The 12,563-nt window shown below is 33.6% G+C and overlaps 2 protein-coding genes across 4 annotated transcripts; both read right to left on the reverse strand.

Moving 5' to 3' along the window:
* Positions 1–3,786: 3,786 nt before the first annotated feature.
* LOC144471218 (eEF1A lysine and N-terminal methyltransferase homolog) lies at positions 3,787–6,537 on the reverse strand. Of its 2 annotated transcripts, none has more exons than XM_078183066.1 (8): positions 6,352–6,537; positions 6,153–6,275; positions 5,821–6,037; positions 5,501–5,719; positions 5,144–5,403; positions 4,704–5,068; positions 4,449–4,630; positions 3,787–4,348 (listed from the first exon to the last, which is right to left on the reverse strand). In XM_078183066.1, the coding sequence occupies exons 1-8, from the start codon at positions 6,441–6,443 to the stop codon at positions 3,800–3,802; spliced, it is 2,007 nt and encodes a 668-aa protein (XP_078039192.1). In that variant the 5' UTR covers positions 6,444–6,537; the 3' UTR covers positions 3,787–3,799. The 2 variants fall into 2 exon arrangements, with proteins under 2 accessions (XP_078039192.1, XP_078039193.1); XM_078183067.1 differs by having other exon boundaries at positions 5,501–5,715; positions 5,817–6,037.
* A 614-nt stretch (positions 6,538–7,151) lies between these two features.
* Positions 7,152–12,314, reverse strand: Naa60 (N-alpha-acetyltransferase 60). 2 transcript variants are annotated; one of them, XM_078183116.1, is made up of 3 exons: positions 12,038–12,314; positions 11,302–11,803; positions 7,152–10,612 (listed from the first exon to the last, which is right to left on the reverse strand). In XM_078183116.1, exons 2-3 carry the CDS (start codon positions 11,546–11,548, stop codon positions 10,035–10,037), a joined length of 825 nt encoding a protein of 274 aa, XP_078039242.1. In that variant the 5' UTR covers positions 11,549–11,803; positions 12,038–12,314; the 3' UTR covers positions 7,152–10,034. The 2 variants fall into 2 exon arrangements, with proteins under 2 accessions (XP_078039242.1, XP_078039244.1); XM_078183118.1 differs by having other exon boundaries at positions 11,911–12,314.
* Between the last annotated feature and the right edge of the window lie 249 nt (positions 12,315–12,563).

The raw sequence follows: 12,563 nt of genomic DNA on the forward strand, positions 1-12,563 counted from the left end.
GTATTATATTCCGTTCCTAGATAACCATGGTCCGTAAAAAAAAAGTATTATTATTAATATTTATTATCGGACGCTGTGTTCGTAGAAAACTTCATTTGGAAAATTCTCCGGTCCAATATTTGGACACTGCCCCCGCTCGTGAAAGTTTAGGGCGATTCAAATGCAACAACGCGAGCCCCGAATTAATGAACTAGAACTTGCACCGGCCAAGAGACAGCATAATTATCATAATAAAAGCTCACAGGTCCTAAGAATTACCTATACATATGTATGTAGATTTCGGGGACGATCCCGCGGTCGAAGATGGAAATGATTCCTATTGAACAGGATCTTACGCGTGTACATGCACAAGGGCACCGCGGAGGTTGTTTTAGAATTGACTGTTTAAAGAGCAAACCTTGTCGCAACCTATGTCTATCTGTAAAATACAATGGATATTGATTGGACTTCAAAGAGTTCAAAAATTTAACGGGGAGAGATTCTTTTCTGCTTTTATGAACTGATAAAATGTCGAAGCAGTCCAAATTGTGAAGCAAGATTCAAGTCCTCGAGAAAACCTCGAACACGGCGGCTTACGGTATATAAATTGAAGATATAATATAAATACAGAATTTATTAACTAAAAATTCGGTAGATTTTTCTGGTAAATTTAGCAAAAATTTTGATTTCACTATACACAGTAGAATTCGAATAAAAGAACATTAATATTGTCTCACTATGAAAAGATTAGTAATAAGAATTAAAAAGAAATGCCACCCTCTGATGTTTCACCCTCTGATGTGTTCGAGTCAAACACCCTTTGATGTTTCACCCACACCGGAGGGTGAAACTGATCTCCTGTTACCGTACGTCGCCTTTGAGAACGCGATGGAACATAAACGAAACACCTCGGCAGGTAGACGAGAATCTTCTATGCAAATTATTGTGATTGAAATTTCCCGACGACTCGAACGCCTAAAATTTCGAAGCCAACAATCGGGCCATTAGCGAAGCTTACGATATTGTTGGCCGAACAATGTTCCAAAGTATTTAATTTAATGAATTTCACTCTTCGAAAGGACCTCGATTAGCATGAAAAAAGGCAAGCCACCGCGAGGCCCAGCGTGTCGACTCTATTGGTCGGGAACCTTCGGGCAAAAATTCGAGCAACGAACGACTACGAAAACGAATCGTTCGAAGATCCACACAATGCGCGCGTATTAAGGTGGAAATCAAAAGGTATGTTCGTCCTATTGTCGTGCTAATAACATGGACAGGATGTCGCACCCCTGTTTACCTTTCCTCGGGAACACCATGAATCTAACAACAGGTGAATCATGTTTATTCCGCGAACCAATTTTCTATTTCTTTGCATTTCGTACCTTGGAAAGATAGAAAGAAAGAGAAATTAAAGATATAACGATATAGTAGAAATTAGAAATATAATAATGGAAGAGAGGTTAAACAATGATATCGCGTGTAGATAATATTACCTCGACATAACCTAGGACGTGTTTAAAAATTGGCCAGCCGATACTCCGTCGATACTGTCGCTTCGAAATCCTTCAAGACCGGTCGTCTCTACGAAATATATATATTATTAAGCAAGGGTTCGATAGTGATTTCAAAAATAATTGTATAAAAAGTCCTGTCGATTCAAGGGTTGAAAGAAAAAGCGAAGAACATACGTGGAGGCTGTCGCGGGTAAAAATAAGCTTAGGATAACTTCGGTTCACCACGCATGATAAAAACGGCAGGTGGCACTGCTTTCGGGATCGCGGGGGAAAAAAATGCGTAACGATGAACTTTCACCGGATAATGAGACGTTAATGTAACAAATGACACGCCGGGTTTAAACTTTGGCTTAACGAGAAAAAATGTCGAACGGGCTCGACATTCATCTTAGAACGATCGTTTAATAATTAAGAGCGCACCGGACTTTCGCTGTTCCACAGGCATGGTATATCGGTGTGCACACGTGCACGTGTAGCCGAGAGAAAACACGAGTTCGAGCGTGGCGACTTCTGCAATTCCTACGGAACGAATTAACCACCGTAATTTGTAAGCCGGCAATCTTGTAGCCGTTTCTTGAATCAAATATTTAATTTACTTGCCTGACAAATTAATGGGCTTGCCACCGGCCACTAATTACGTGACAAATTAAATGCGCGCGCGCGCGCTAACTTTGAACCTCGGTGTCTATTTCTGAATACATAATAATCGTAAGTTCTCCTACGAACAGAACCACGCGCATCAAATTATTAAATATTATTTCTTTTCTCGTCAACTTTGTTCCTGAGTTAATTCGAAGAGCAACATTTTCCTTCGAGCAAACACAATTCGCGGCTTTATTCACGAGTTATTAATGAGCATACACTGACAAATGGGAGGCGAGATCTGCGGACATTCGCATCTCATTAGTCAGTGTACCGCTCATAATTATTAATTACACTTTTCCACAGGTTGTCGATTCTGTACGGCGTATGCGATACGCGAAGCTGTGACTGTTGTTAACAACGGACAGGAATCAAAGTTGTCCTCCGCGACAGGAGAAAAATTCAACCGAGGCTAGAATAACATTGCCATAATTTTACATTTATCACGGTTAAATTTTGCAAGAAACGCAAATTAAGTGCAATGATCCTGGCACCGAGGAAGCATTACGAGTGCGTAAGTGTATTCCATGAAAATTTCCTCGTAAAGTAACCAGGTTCTTGGTAGAACATTTACTTTAAGTGCCTCTCGCGGCAACGTATGGAGATTGATATAGGCACTAGTGAGAAATTCCACCTTCCGAAATAGTCTTGAATTATATTTCAGTATATCGTTCAGCATGCAGCGAGATCAGTATAATTCGTTTCCACGCCACGTCGATAATATTTTTCCTAAATATATTTCAGGAACAACGGAACGTTCTCGGCGCAACAAATCTATGTCACAGCATGATATCATCCGACTTGCCGAATCACGCCGTGATTAAAATATATTTGAGAATTATTTTGTTCATAAAAATATGGTTGAGCAATTTCATGGGAACTTCGTTGCCTGTCGGATACTCTTAACCAAAAACTAATTTCTGAAAAGACTATTGTTTATTGAATAGTTCGCGCGTTAAAAGTTGCAGACCGTTTCCGCGGGTGTTCTAGGAAGACTGTAGATTGGACGAAGGTAAAAGAAAAAAAAAACAGAGCGAATTGTAAAAGGCATCGTCGTCACTATTAGGAAGAACAATCACCGACTAAGAACAAGTGCCTCGAATGCAGGAACTCGGAACTCGGAGGCGCATAAACCTCGGTTATAGCATGAAATAAGCTCAAGCATGATCCTGGTATGGTCAAGGCTCTGAAACCCACGAATTTCGCAAGAAGGTACTAGCGGTAATTACAAAAGTCGTTGGTTTCCTCGAAGAAAACGCACCGAAACGGGAATATGTAATAAACCGAAACATTGATTTACAATTCCGTTCTCCCCGCCAGCTATTCCGCGAATTTCTTCGCAAATTGATTCTCCGCTCTACTGTATCCGGCAAATAAAAACCGCGTTACGTCACGGTATTTCAGCCGTGGTAATCTGTACGTTTTTAAAACCAGTTTTGAACACGTTTCAAAATTCAATTTGTAAAATTTCGAAGTTTCTTTTATAGAATAGTTTCGAAATTCGATTTGGAAAGCTGCCAAAATCTAGTTTCAAATTATTCTATAGGTTTATCCATTACAATGATGTTTGATCGAAACGTTAATTATCTTTAATAGGGGTAAGGAATAAAAAAGCATGAGTAGTAAATGAATGGCATTACAAATGTTAGTAGAAAATTTTTTAATTAAGAATTTACAGATAGATTTTCCATAAAAGACGACAAATCAAACGTATCCGCATTACTTAATAATTTCCTCGCAGACACTTGTCCATTCAACGTTGTGGCGGCTCCTTTTAATTTGTTTATCCATTCGGAGCTGTCGTTTTCGCTTATAGAACATAAAATTATTTCATTCACTTCATCCTGAATGGAATAACATGCTATACATTTAAATACAGACATCAGATCGTTCTTCACTTTCTTCTTCGTGTTCTGATCTCGACTAACTAGATTAAGTATAAAAATACCGTCGCTCGTTAAACATTCCGACACCGATTTGATAATTGGCATTTCCAAAAATTGTTTAGGTGGACAACTCATCCCAACTGTTGTATCTTTGCTATCCACGTCAAAAAGTACGGCTTTAAATTTCTTTCCAGCGACCGAGTTTTCTTTAACAAATTGGATTCCATCGGCAATTTCAACCCTCATTCTGGCATCAAGAGTAAGTCCGAAATGGTCAGTTGCCACTTTAAGCATCGCTTCGTCAATTTCAACTGCAATTATATTCAACTGCAAAAGTGAAAATTATGTTTTACAATACACTGTAATAATATCCTATACACGCATTACTAGTGTATAACGAACAAATTTTACAATATCGTGTTCATACTTTAGGAAAGCAATTGTACAAAAATGTACATAAACTTCCACCGCCCAATCCAACGATCATAATTTCATCGCATTCTTTAGGATTTATTACAGCAGTGACACCTATACTCATGTATAAGTGATGATCGCAAGCTAGGAAACCGGGATCGATAACTTTTTTCATTTTACCACGCCTCGATTTAACTGAAAAATGATTAATTCGAAATTGAAAAAGTTATTAAAATGATATAGTTTGCATAGGGATGGAATTTAGTACCTTGCTTTAGTCGAGCTTCGCTTTGGATAACGTAAGGATTACTTAGAAAAACTAGTCTTCTGAACTCGCAACCATCCCTTTCAATTTCTTCGACAACGAATGAACCACTCAGCTCGCTCTTCCCTTCGTAACATATAACTCTTTGCCCCACATCGGATCCTAATGATAAAAATGGTATATCGTTTCTGTTTGATAAACCTTCCGGCGCCAAATTCAAAATGCAATCCTCCAGCTCAGTTTTCACGGCATCCCAATTCTCAAACTTGTGTTCTCTACGTAGAGTAACAATTGCAAGCCTATCACGTTGCGCGCTTTTAAGAACTTGTTGTCTTCCTTCTTTTGTGCTAAACAACCAATCTGTTTCTCTAGTTAAATATATGTTGTTTTATATAATTGTATTAATTTGTAATAATAACAATACGAAATTATTATAAACTTACTTTCCCTGTGGCACTATAAATGCTGCGTACGTATTTATACCATGCATTTTCGGCTTGTCCAACACATAAATCGTATACCGTGGATGTTCATCGTCTGGGCGATGTAAATCCAACGAGATCTCTCCAATGTCGGCTACGCTTCGTTTGTGAAGATTATTACATATTAAAGCCGATTTTTGTGTTGAAAGTACAGCAGATATCATATCATTCGATGTTGATAACCGTTTCGGAGGACCATCGACCAGTGCTATTTCTAGAACCTATTATAATTATAAATTCTGAAATTAATGTAAAGAAATTTCATGAAGATATGAAACGATGGTCGGACAATACAGCTTTTTCTAACAAAATACTTACAGGATGCGGTAAATTTGTAAATTTTGTGGCAACTACTGCAAAAACTGGAATTGAACTACCTTCTTCTATCCGTGCTTTTGCTTCTGCCTCGTAACAACGTATTATGCGAAACATAAATCCAGCAGCGGGAAAATAAGACAGAAGCTCTGTTAAAATGTGCTCTTGCAATAGAGAAATGCAAATATATCTGCCACCGTTACGTAAAACTCGTGTGACTTCCTGAAAAAATTCAACAAATGTTCTATAATAAATGTATAAAATAATCAGGATAGAAGACACCTTATTTTATTATAAATATTGTTTAATATACGTGAACTTACTTTAAAGTATTTTGTAATTGTGGATATCGTACCTTCCTTAGTATCTGGCATAAGAGCATCTAGAGTACCTTTGTCCAAAATGACACTAAACGTGTCATCCGGATAAATCATTTGTGTAGCATCCATTTGTTCATAAATCAAATTTGGTCTCACAGATGCATTAATGTCGCGCATTTGCTTGATAACAATATGAGATATATCAATGTTAGTAATGTTCCTATAATCCAGAAAACAAATACTTTTAAACACCGATCTTTAAAGAGAATTATATTTGAATAAGGAGTGTCTAATATTCGACGTGGCAATAAATTTTTATCGAATACAAACTTTACCTGTACCCAGCATCGTACAAGCACATACTAAGCGTCGAATTACCGCAACCAACAATTAAAATATTATCTTTCACTTTTAAGAACTTCAAGATTATACTGCATAATTCTGGGTATTCTCCATACCTAAATACAAAAAGTGAACACCGTAGTTTCGGTCCATTCTGTTAATCAATTAAATATAAATACAAATCACACATACCATTCGAAGCTCTTTTTGCCACGTTTCTTGAAAAATGTGTTCCAATACTCGACTTGACTAAATTCTTCGTGCGCTTTTGGTAATAAATTCATGTTTCCTACTTTTTGTTAAATGTAATTCCGATAACATATAATTGTTTCGAGCCGCTTTTCATTAATAGGTTATTAACGCAGATGAGGTTAACCCTTCTATACCTCGTCCGTGCTTGTAGATTATTATATTATACCACGGACGAGATATAGGAGTAGACCTGACACCTGATGTATTATTTCAGCCATTAGAACGTGAGACTACTGATGGTAATACTGATATTATTACAGACGAGATATAGATCTGATACCTCGCTTATTATTACACTGAAATACCAGATGGCATCGCTGTGCTTTTCCCAATGATATTTTGACTCTGTCGGTAAATTTGTCTATCAGTTTAAGCAATTCGCCACCACGTGTAATGGCGCTGTTTTCATATTTCCAAGAACAGAGAATTCTTGTCGAAATTCGTACGATGTGGTATGAAGAAAATGCGCGCCAGTTTAAAAATTAAGAAGAGGTTTTTTTAAATTGAAGCAATAGTAGAGAGGAATATAAATGTAATCTAATTGATTCACTTTTAGTGATACAGACACCCAAAATTCGTAAATAAATTTCAATTCATTGCAATTTAAAATATATAAAATTTCTGCAATTTTGTCCTCTTGTAAAATTGAAAATTTTACAATCTCTATACAACGATGATTCGGTGTATCCTAAAATACAAAAAAAAAAGAGATAAGAACAAATAATACACAAAAATTATAACATGTCAATTTATTACAAACAAGGTCAATACAGTAATATGTATGTACAGCTACTCTGATACATTTTATATGTATACATATATGTACATTTTATATAAAGAATATGCACAAACATTCATGACTTACATTTATATATTTATGTTATCGATATAAAAGCTTTTCTCTATGATTATATAATTGTAAATAACGCTATTGATTTTGAATCATTGATAATGGTTAAACAGAGAAACAAGAAGTTAAATTGTTTTCCATTAAAGAATACATGCACAGCCTTAAACAAGAAACAACTGTACTTCAATTTCTTTTTTCCATCACCATACAATAGTATCCCTATAAAACTTCCATTCAAATTAAATTTTATTTTGTAAAGCTTTGGTCTAACTTTTCCATGAAAAACTTTGTGTGTTTCTTACACGCATGAAACATACTTGGCAGCATTTATACAGTATATAATTTGCACAGTATTAAAGAATGTGCATATACTACACATTCTATTTTATGCGTATCACGCATGTTTATACACAATTACACAATAAACTGTTAAGATACAAAATTTTCTGTATATGCTACTTATCTCTGCTTAATTTCTAACAACATATCTTATCTTTTTCTTTTTTTTTTTGCATCTATAAAGTATGATAATAAAAAGACAGTTTTATCAAAGGTATTCAAGAGTCATTAAATATGCCTAAATTATTTCTCTTTAAATACTGTAGCAATAACAATAATAACAAAAGAAGGTGTAAATTGGTCTTCAAATGTAAAAGTAATTAAGAAGATTTAAATTTTTAATTGAAAAATATTATAAATACTTAGAAATTATTCATTACCGTGACTTTACTTTCATTTTCTATGCAAATATAGTTTCATTAATCTGAAAAACTTCCAAACTACATCAAAAGTTTAAGACGGAAATATCAGCATGAATGTTATATATCTTATAGTGCAAAGAGAAATTTCATCGGATACAGTATCTTTACTCTATTCATTCTACTATTGTGGGGCTTTTTAAATTATGTAAAAATAGTGCTTTCCAGCTGCTATATTATAACTAAAAAAATGAAAAGTTAAAATTAACGTATCTGCATGATTTCTTCAAGACAAATTATATCCAAGTTCATATAAATCACTGTGATTGCATTATGCTTTCAAAATAAACTAATAAATCTTATTCAACGGAATACTTCTACAAACTTTATAAAAAATAAAATAAAATCCGTTTTCTGCGGAAGATAATTAGATATATTTATAAAACAAACAAAAATTACTGGCTGCTCAAGACTAATATGGAGTAAATCTTGCTACGCTTTCTTGTTTCCTTTTTTACGCACATATTATGACAAAATAATCAGGACACATGGCTTTGAACGTATTATATTATAATTTGGCGTTTACTTCAGTATTAGAAATATAAAATTATAAATAATTTCGTATAATATTATCCCATTTATTCGTTATAGAAATCTATTAGAGGCGCAAAAATTCCACGAATGTTTGATAACTGATTATATAGGTAATCGAAAGAAAAATATTTAAAAAAATGACAATGTAAAATTTAAATACCATTACATTAAAATAGTTATATTAATATTATCAATACTTAAAAACAATATGACTGGATTGAACTTATCTTGCTTATATTCTGAGAAAAGCACAATGGAAGTATTGATTTCAGCACCTTATTTCAAATATTATCACCACGATTATTACAGGTTCTCAGTAGCAAACAATAGTGATGACTTCGAGGAACTTACAATATCAGATTGTTGATAGAATACAGATTACGGAATAATTTGAAATTCTAGAATCAACTGAAGTAGTGATTTTCTGTGTAACATCGAAATAAATATATATGTAAGAATTAGCATAAAAAATAAAAAATCGTAATTGATTTGTCTGCCCAATACATTCGAATATTTCTTAATAAGAAATACGATCGCCAGCTAGTTCAGTTCAATTACAATGTAAGAACTTAATTGAAATAATGGCACATAAATGAACACATATTAGAAGCAAATTGGCGTAGCACTACCAAGGCTGAAGAAAGGAGCAGCCTTTCTATTTTTTTAGTTTCATTGATACTATATAATGACAACGTTGATGAGAAAGACTAGTATAATGTGGAGTGATCTCAAACATAAATCTTGAGTTGAAATTGTAAATCATTACTCGCGTTTAGTTTGATTTATAATCAATTTTAGTCTCAGAGCCTTTCATAGTGCTTGAATATGACTTCATGAATAAATTAATTACGTAGAAATAAAGAAAAGAAACGTATGTACAATTTCGTTCTATTTAATCCTGCTCCTGAATTGTACGAATTAGCTTAAATAGTCTCTGTATTTGTGACATATCCCATTATTTGTATATCCCTTATCCATTTCTACAATTGTGCCTTAATCTTATAGATCAGCCAGTAAATGTAAAAAACAAAAATATAAAATTTCATATTATGTATATGTATTATACATAAAAGAATATTTCGATAAAATTATTTTGAACTGATCAAATGCCCTGGCAGTTGGATGTTCCATGTTGTATGTCCATTTATCTTAAATAGTAAGATAGATAATTTACAATATGTTCCATGGTGAAAGAATCACAAAACTTTAAATTCGTCATTTCTTATAAAGAAAATACTATACAAATTTGTAGTTCTGTCATTAGCAAACCAAGTATAAATCGATACTTGCTAATCCAAGTATTGTCTCGTCAGTGTTAATTTAGTTTTTACAGTTACTTAATCCATTAAGATTTTAAAAATAATTATGAAGTTAATTTTATTGCTCGAATAGGCATAACATTCGATTGAAAAATACGTACACATTTGAAAACATAAAGAGAAACAAGTATTTGGTTTAACATTGGTAGTTGTCAAAATGTATCATCTCTGATATGAAAGAATAGTAGTAGCCCAAAGAAGCCGCCGCCAGATCCATCGTGGAACTCTGCATGGTCCAAGACTAGCCATTGCACTTGCTAGATGACGCAACCAATCCCAAATACCCCATGGCGCGTGCCCTCCATTAACATAAAGGACATACGTAAAGCCGTCTTTGCATTTACCACGTATTGAATAATAATACGGTAAGAAACTATGCAAACGAAAATGACATCTCTGGTAAAACAAGATAGCAGGCGAATTGCTAGATAAAACATGTAGGAAGACTGCTTTTACGGAAGAACGTTCTGGAGCGGTAACATGTGCGAGTAATTGTTCCAACAATAATGAAGCAATTCCATTTCTTCTATATGCGCGACGTACCCCTAAACTGAGAATGTAGCCTACTAAACAATCTTTTCCTAAACTCGAACATAAAATACCACGATCCTCTGTGTTCAGCTTGGCATAAGGTTTTATTTCCGCAACAATAAGCCCAATTATTACTCCACCATATACAGCTGCAAGTGCATAAAACCGTGAGGAACTTGTTATGTCTTCATACCACGAATAAGGGTAATCTATGACAAAATAAATTGACATACGCATTAAAAATAAGCAATTTATAAAAACAACAAATACTTAGCAAATTACTGATATAAATAACAAACTCTACGTCCACTTTCTCATTACTTTCATTATCAATTTAATAAAATAAATAAATTAATTAAATAAAACGTACATGGTTTTCAAAGCATATATAGCATTATCATATGTAATAATTTATAAATAATTAGTTATGATTATGTTGGGAACAAAACATATTACAATGAATTTATATGTTGACATATCTACTTGTAAAATCATAAACTATATATGAAAGAAGCTTACTAAACATAGGAACTTAGTAACAATAAGTATTTGAAATGTAATTAATGATTAGTTGTAAATTCAGAAACAAGAAGAAGAATCATGTTTCATAACACTTGATACGATTGATGTGTTACTTTTCAATGATAACTGATTTGATATAATATATAATGCGATAGTTTTTGAAATATGAATACTTCTAATTGCATTGTAATTTAATACAAAAAGACTTAAAAATTCAAGGAATTAAGAAATGAATGGTTTATGTAGTACCAATGAAATTGTATAATATTAAACATATAGCTAGATAAAACTGTTTGTATCGAAATGAACCTGTATCTCACTTTGCGTGCGATATCAAATTGCAAAATTGAATTTAAAATACATGAGAACTTCGTACCAATTGGGAACCAATCTTCACAAAGTGCTCGTACTTCCTCTAAGTCGTCTGGACAGAGGAAACGCAACTGAACGTCACCCAAGACACACAAGGGAACGGTTGCCGCTGTCACGGAGGTTTTCTGTTCATTAGGCGAATTTCTGATAGTATTCTCATCCGTATATTTGTGTTTAGTTTCTTGAGAGATTTTAAATTCACTTTTCTCAATTTCCGGTAAAATAAGATATCGATTAAAAGATACGGCCATCACGCCACACTTTTTTTATCATTTGATTAATCATTTCTTGAGCAATGTCAAGCATCTCTCGTTGCATATAAACCTTTGCTAGTAAACATATCGAGATCCGCAGACATTTTGTTTCTACCCCTCTTCTGCTCTTCACTGTACCGTACGTATGTACTGTACTATATAGTCTCTTTCTCACTCCATCCTTTACCACTTATGTGTACGTGTTGTACGCACGACTGTTTTTATTACCCTTTTTCTTCTTTCTCCATTTATCTAATAGAAGCGAATTACGAAAAATCTGTTTAACTATATGTATGTACATACGCGTAATATATTATATATTTTGAATTCTTATGACATGGTATATATAATATACATACGTCGAAAGAACACTAATGAGCAAACGTATTATAAAATGTATTGCACAGAATTCTAATTTATAGAGATTCAGAAATCTTTTCGGCGGTAGATTTTATAATATTACAACATTAAAGAATTTATATGTACCAGTGTATGTTATCTTATTCTGCATCACTTATGTATGTTTACTGAAAATGTTTCGATAACTTTTTTTTTTTAATATTTTTCACACATTGAATTCCGTATTTATAAGCGCTGATTTACTTATTTCAGATTTATCATTGTTAACAAAATATTGCACGAGTATGTACTCTTCATTCGATGTAGATTTTGCCTCGCATTTTTGGTTTTACTACTGATATTAATTAGGTACGTAATCGGATAATAATTATATTAGCTCATCGAAGATTAGTTTAATACTGAATCGATGCATACAAATTTTCTATTATATAGAAACTGTTCGACTGCGCATAGTAAATATTTTCAGAAGTGACTTCATCGACCAAAATAAGACGAAAATCAAACGTGACAAAATCCCTACGGAAATTCGGTTTTTAAGTTATTAACAATTGAAATCGACCAGTAGCAACGTGTGAACTAAGCCTATTAGCAATGGCAAGAGTGTGGACAGAACCTTTATGAATTTTACAACCTCAAAATTTCGTATTGAACC

The sequence above is a fragment of the Augochlora pura genome, chromosome 6 (genome assembly GCF_028453695.1).
Source record: "Augochlora pura isolate Apur16 chromosome 6, APUR_v2.2.1, whole genome shotgun sequence".
Taxonomy (NCBI): domain Eukaryota; kingdom Metazoa; phylum Arthropoda; class Insecta; order Hymenoptera; family Halictidae; genus Augochlora; species Augochlora pura.

What these genes read in the sequence shown, in the direction of transcription:
- LOC144471218 (XM_078183066.1), bottom strand. Translation starts at nt 6,443, where the DNA reads ATGAATTTATTACCAAAAGCGCACGAAGAATTTAGTCAAGTCGAGTAT. An exon ending in TTACAAATTTACCGCATCCT is followed by an intron (nt 5,404 to 5,500) that starts GTAAGTATTTTG and finishes TAATTATAATAG; the next exon opens with GTTCTAGAAATAGCACTGGT. An exon ending in CGAAGCTCGACTAAAGCAAG is followed by an intron (nt 4,631 to 4,703) that starts GTACTAAATTCC and finishes ATCATTTTTCAG; the next exon opens with TTAAATCGAGGCGTGGTAAA.
- Naa60 (XM_078183116.1), bottom strand. Translation starts at nt 11,548, where the DNA reads ATGGCCGTATCTTTTAATCGATATCTTATTTTACCGGAAATTGAGAAA. An exon ending in TGAAGATTGGTTCCCAATTG is followed by an intron (nt 10,613 to 11,301) that starts GTACGAAGTTCT and finishes ATTTTGTCATAG; the next exon opens with ATTACCCTTATTCGTGGTAT.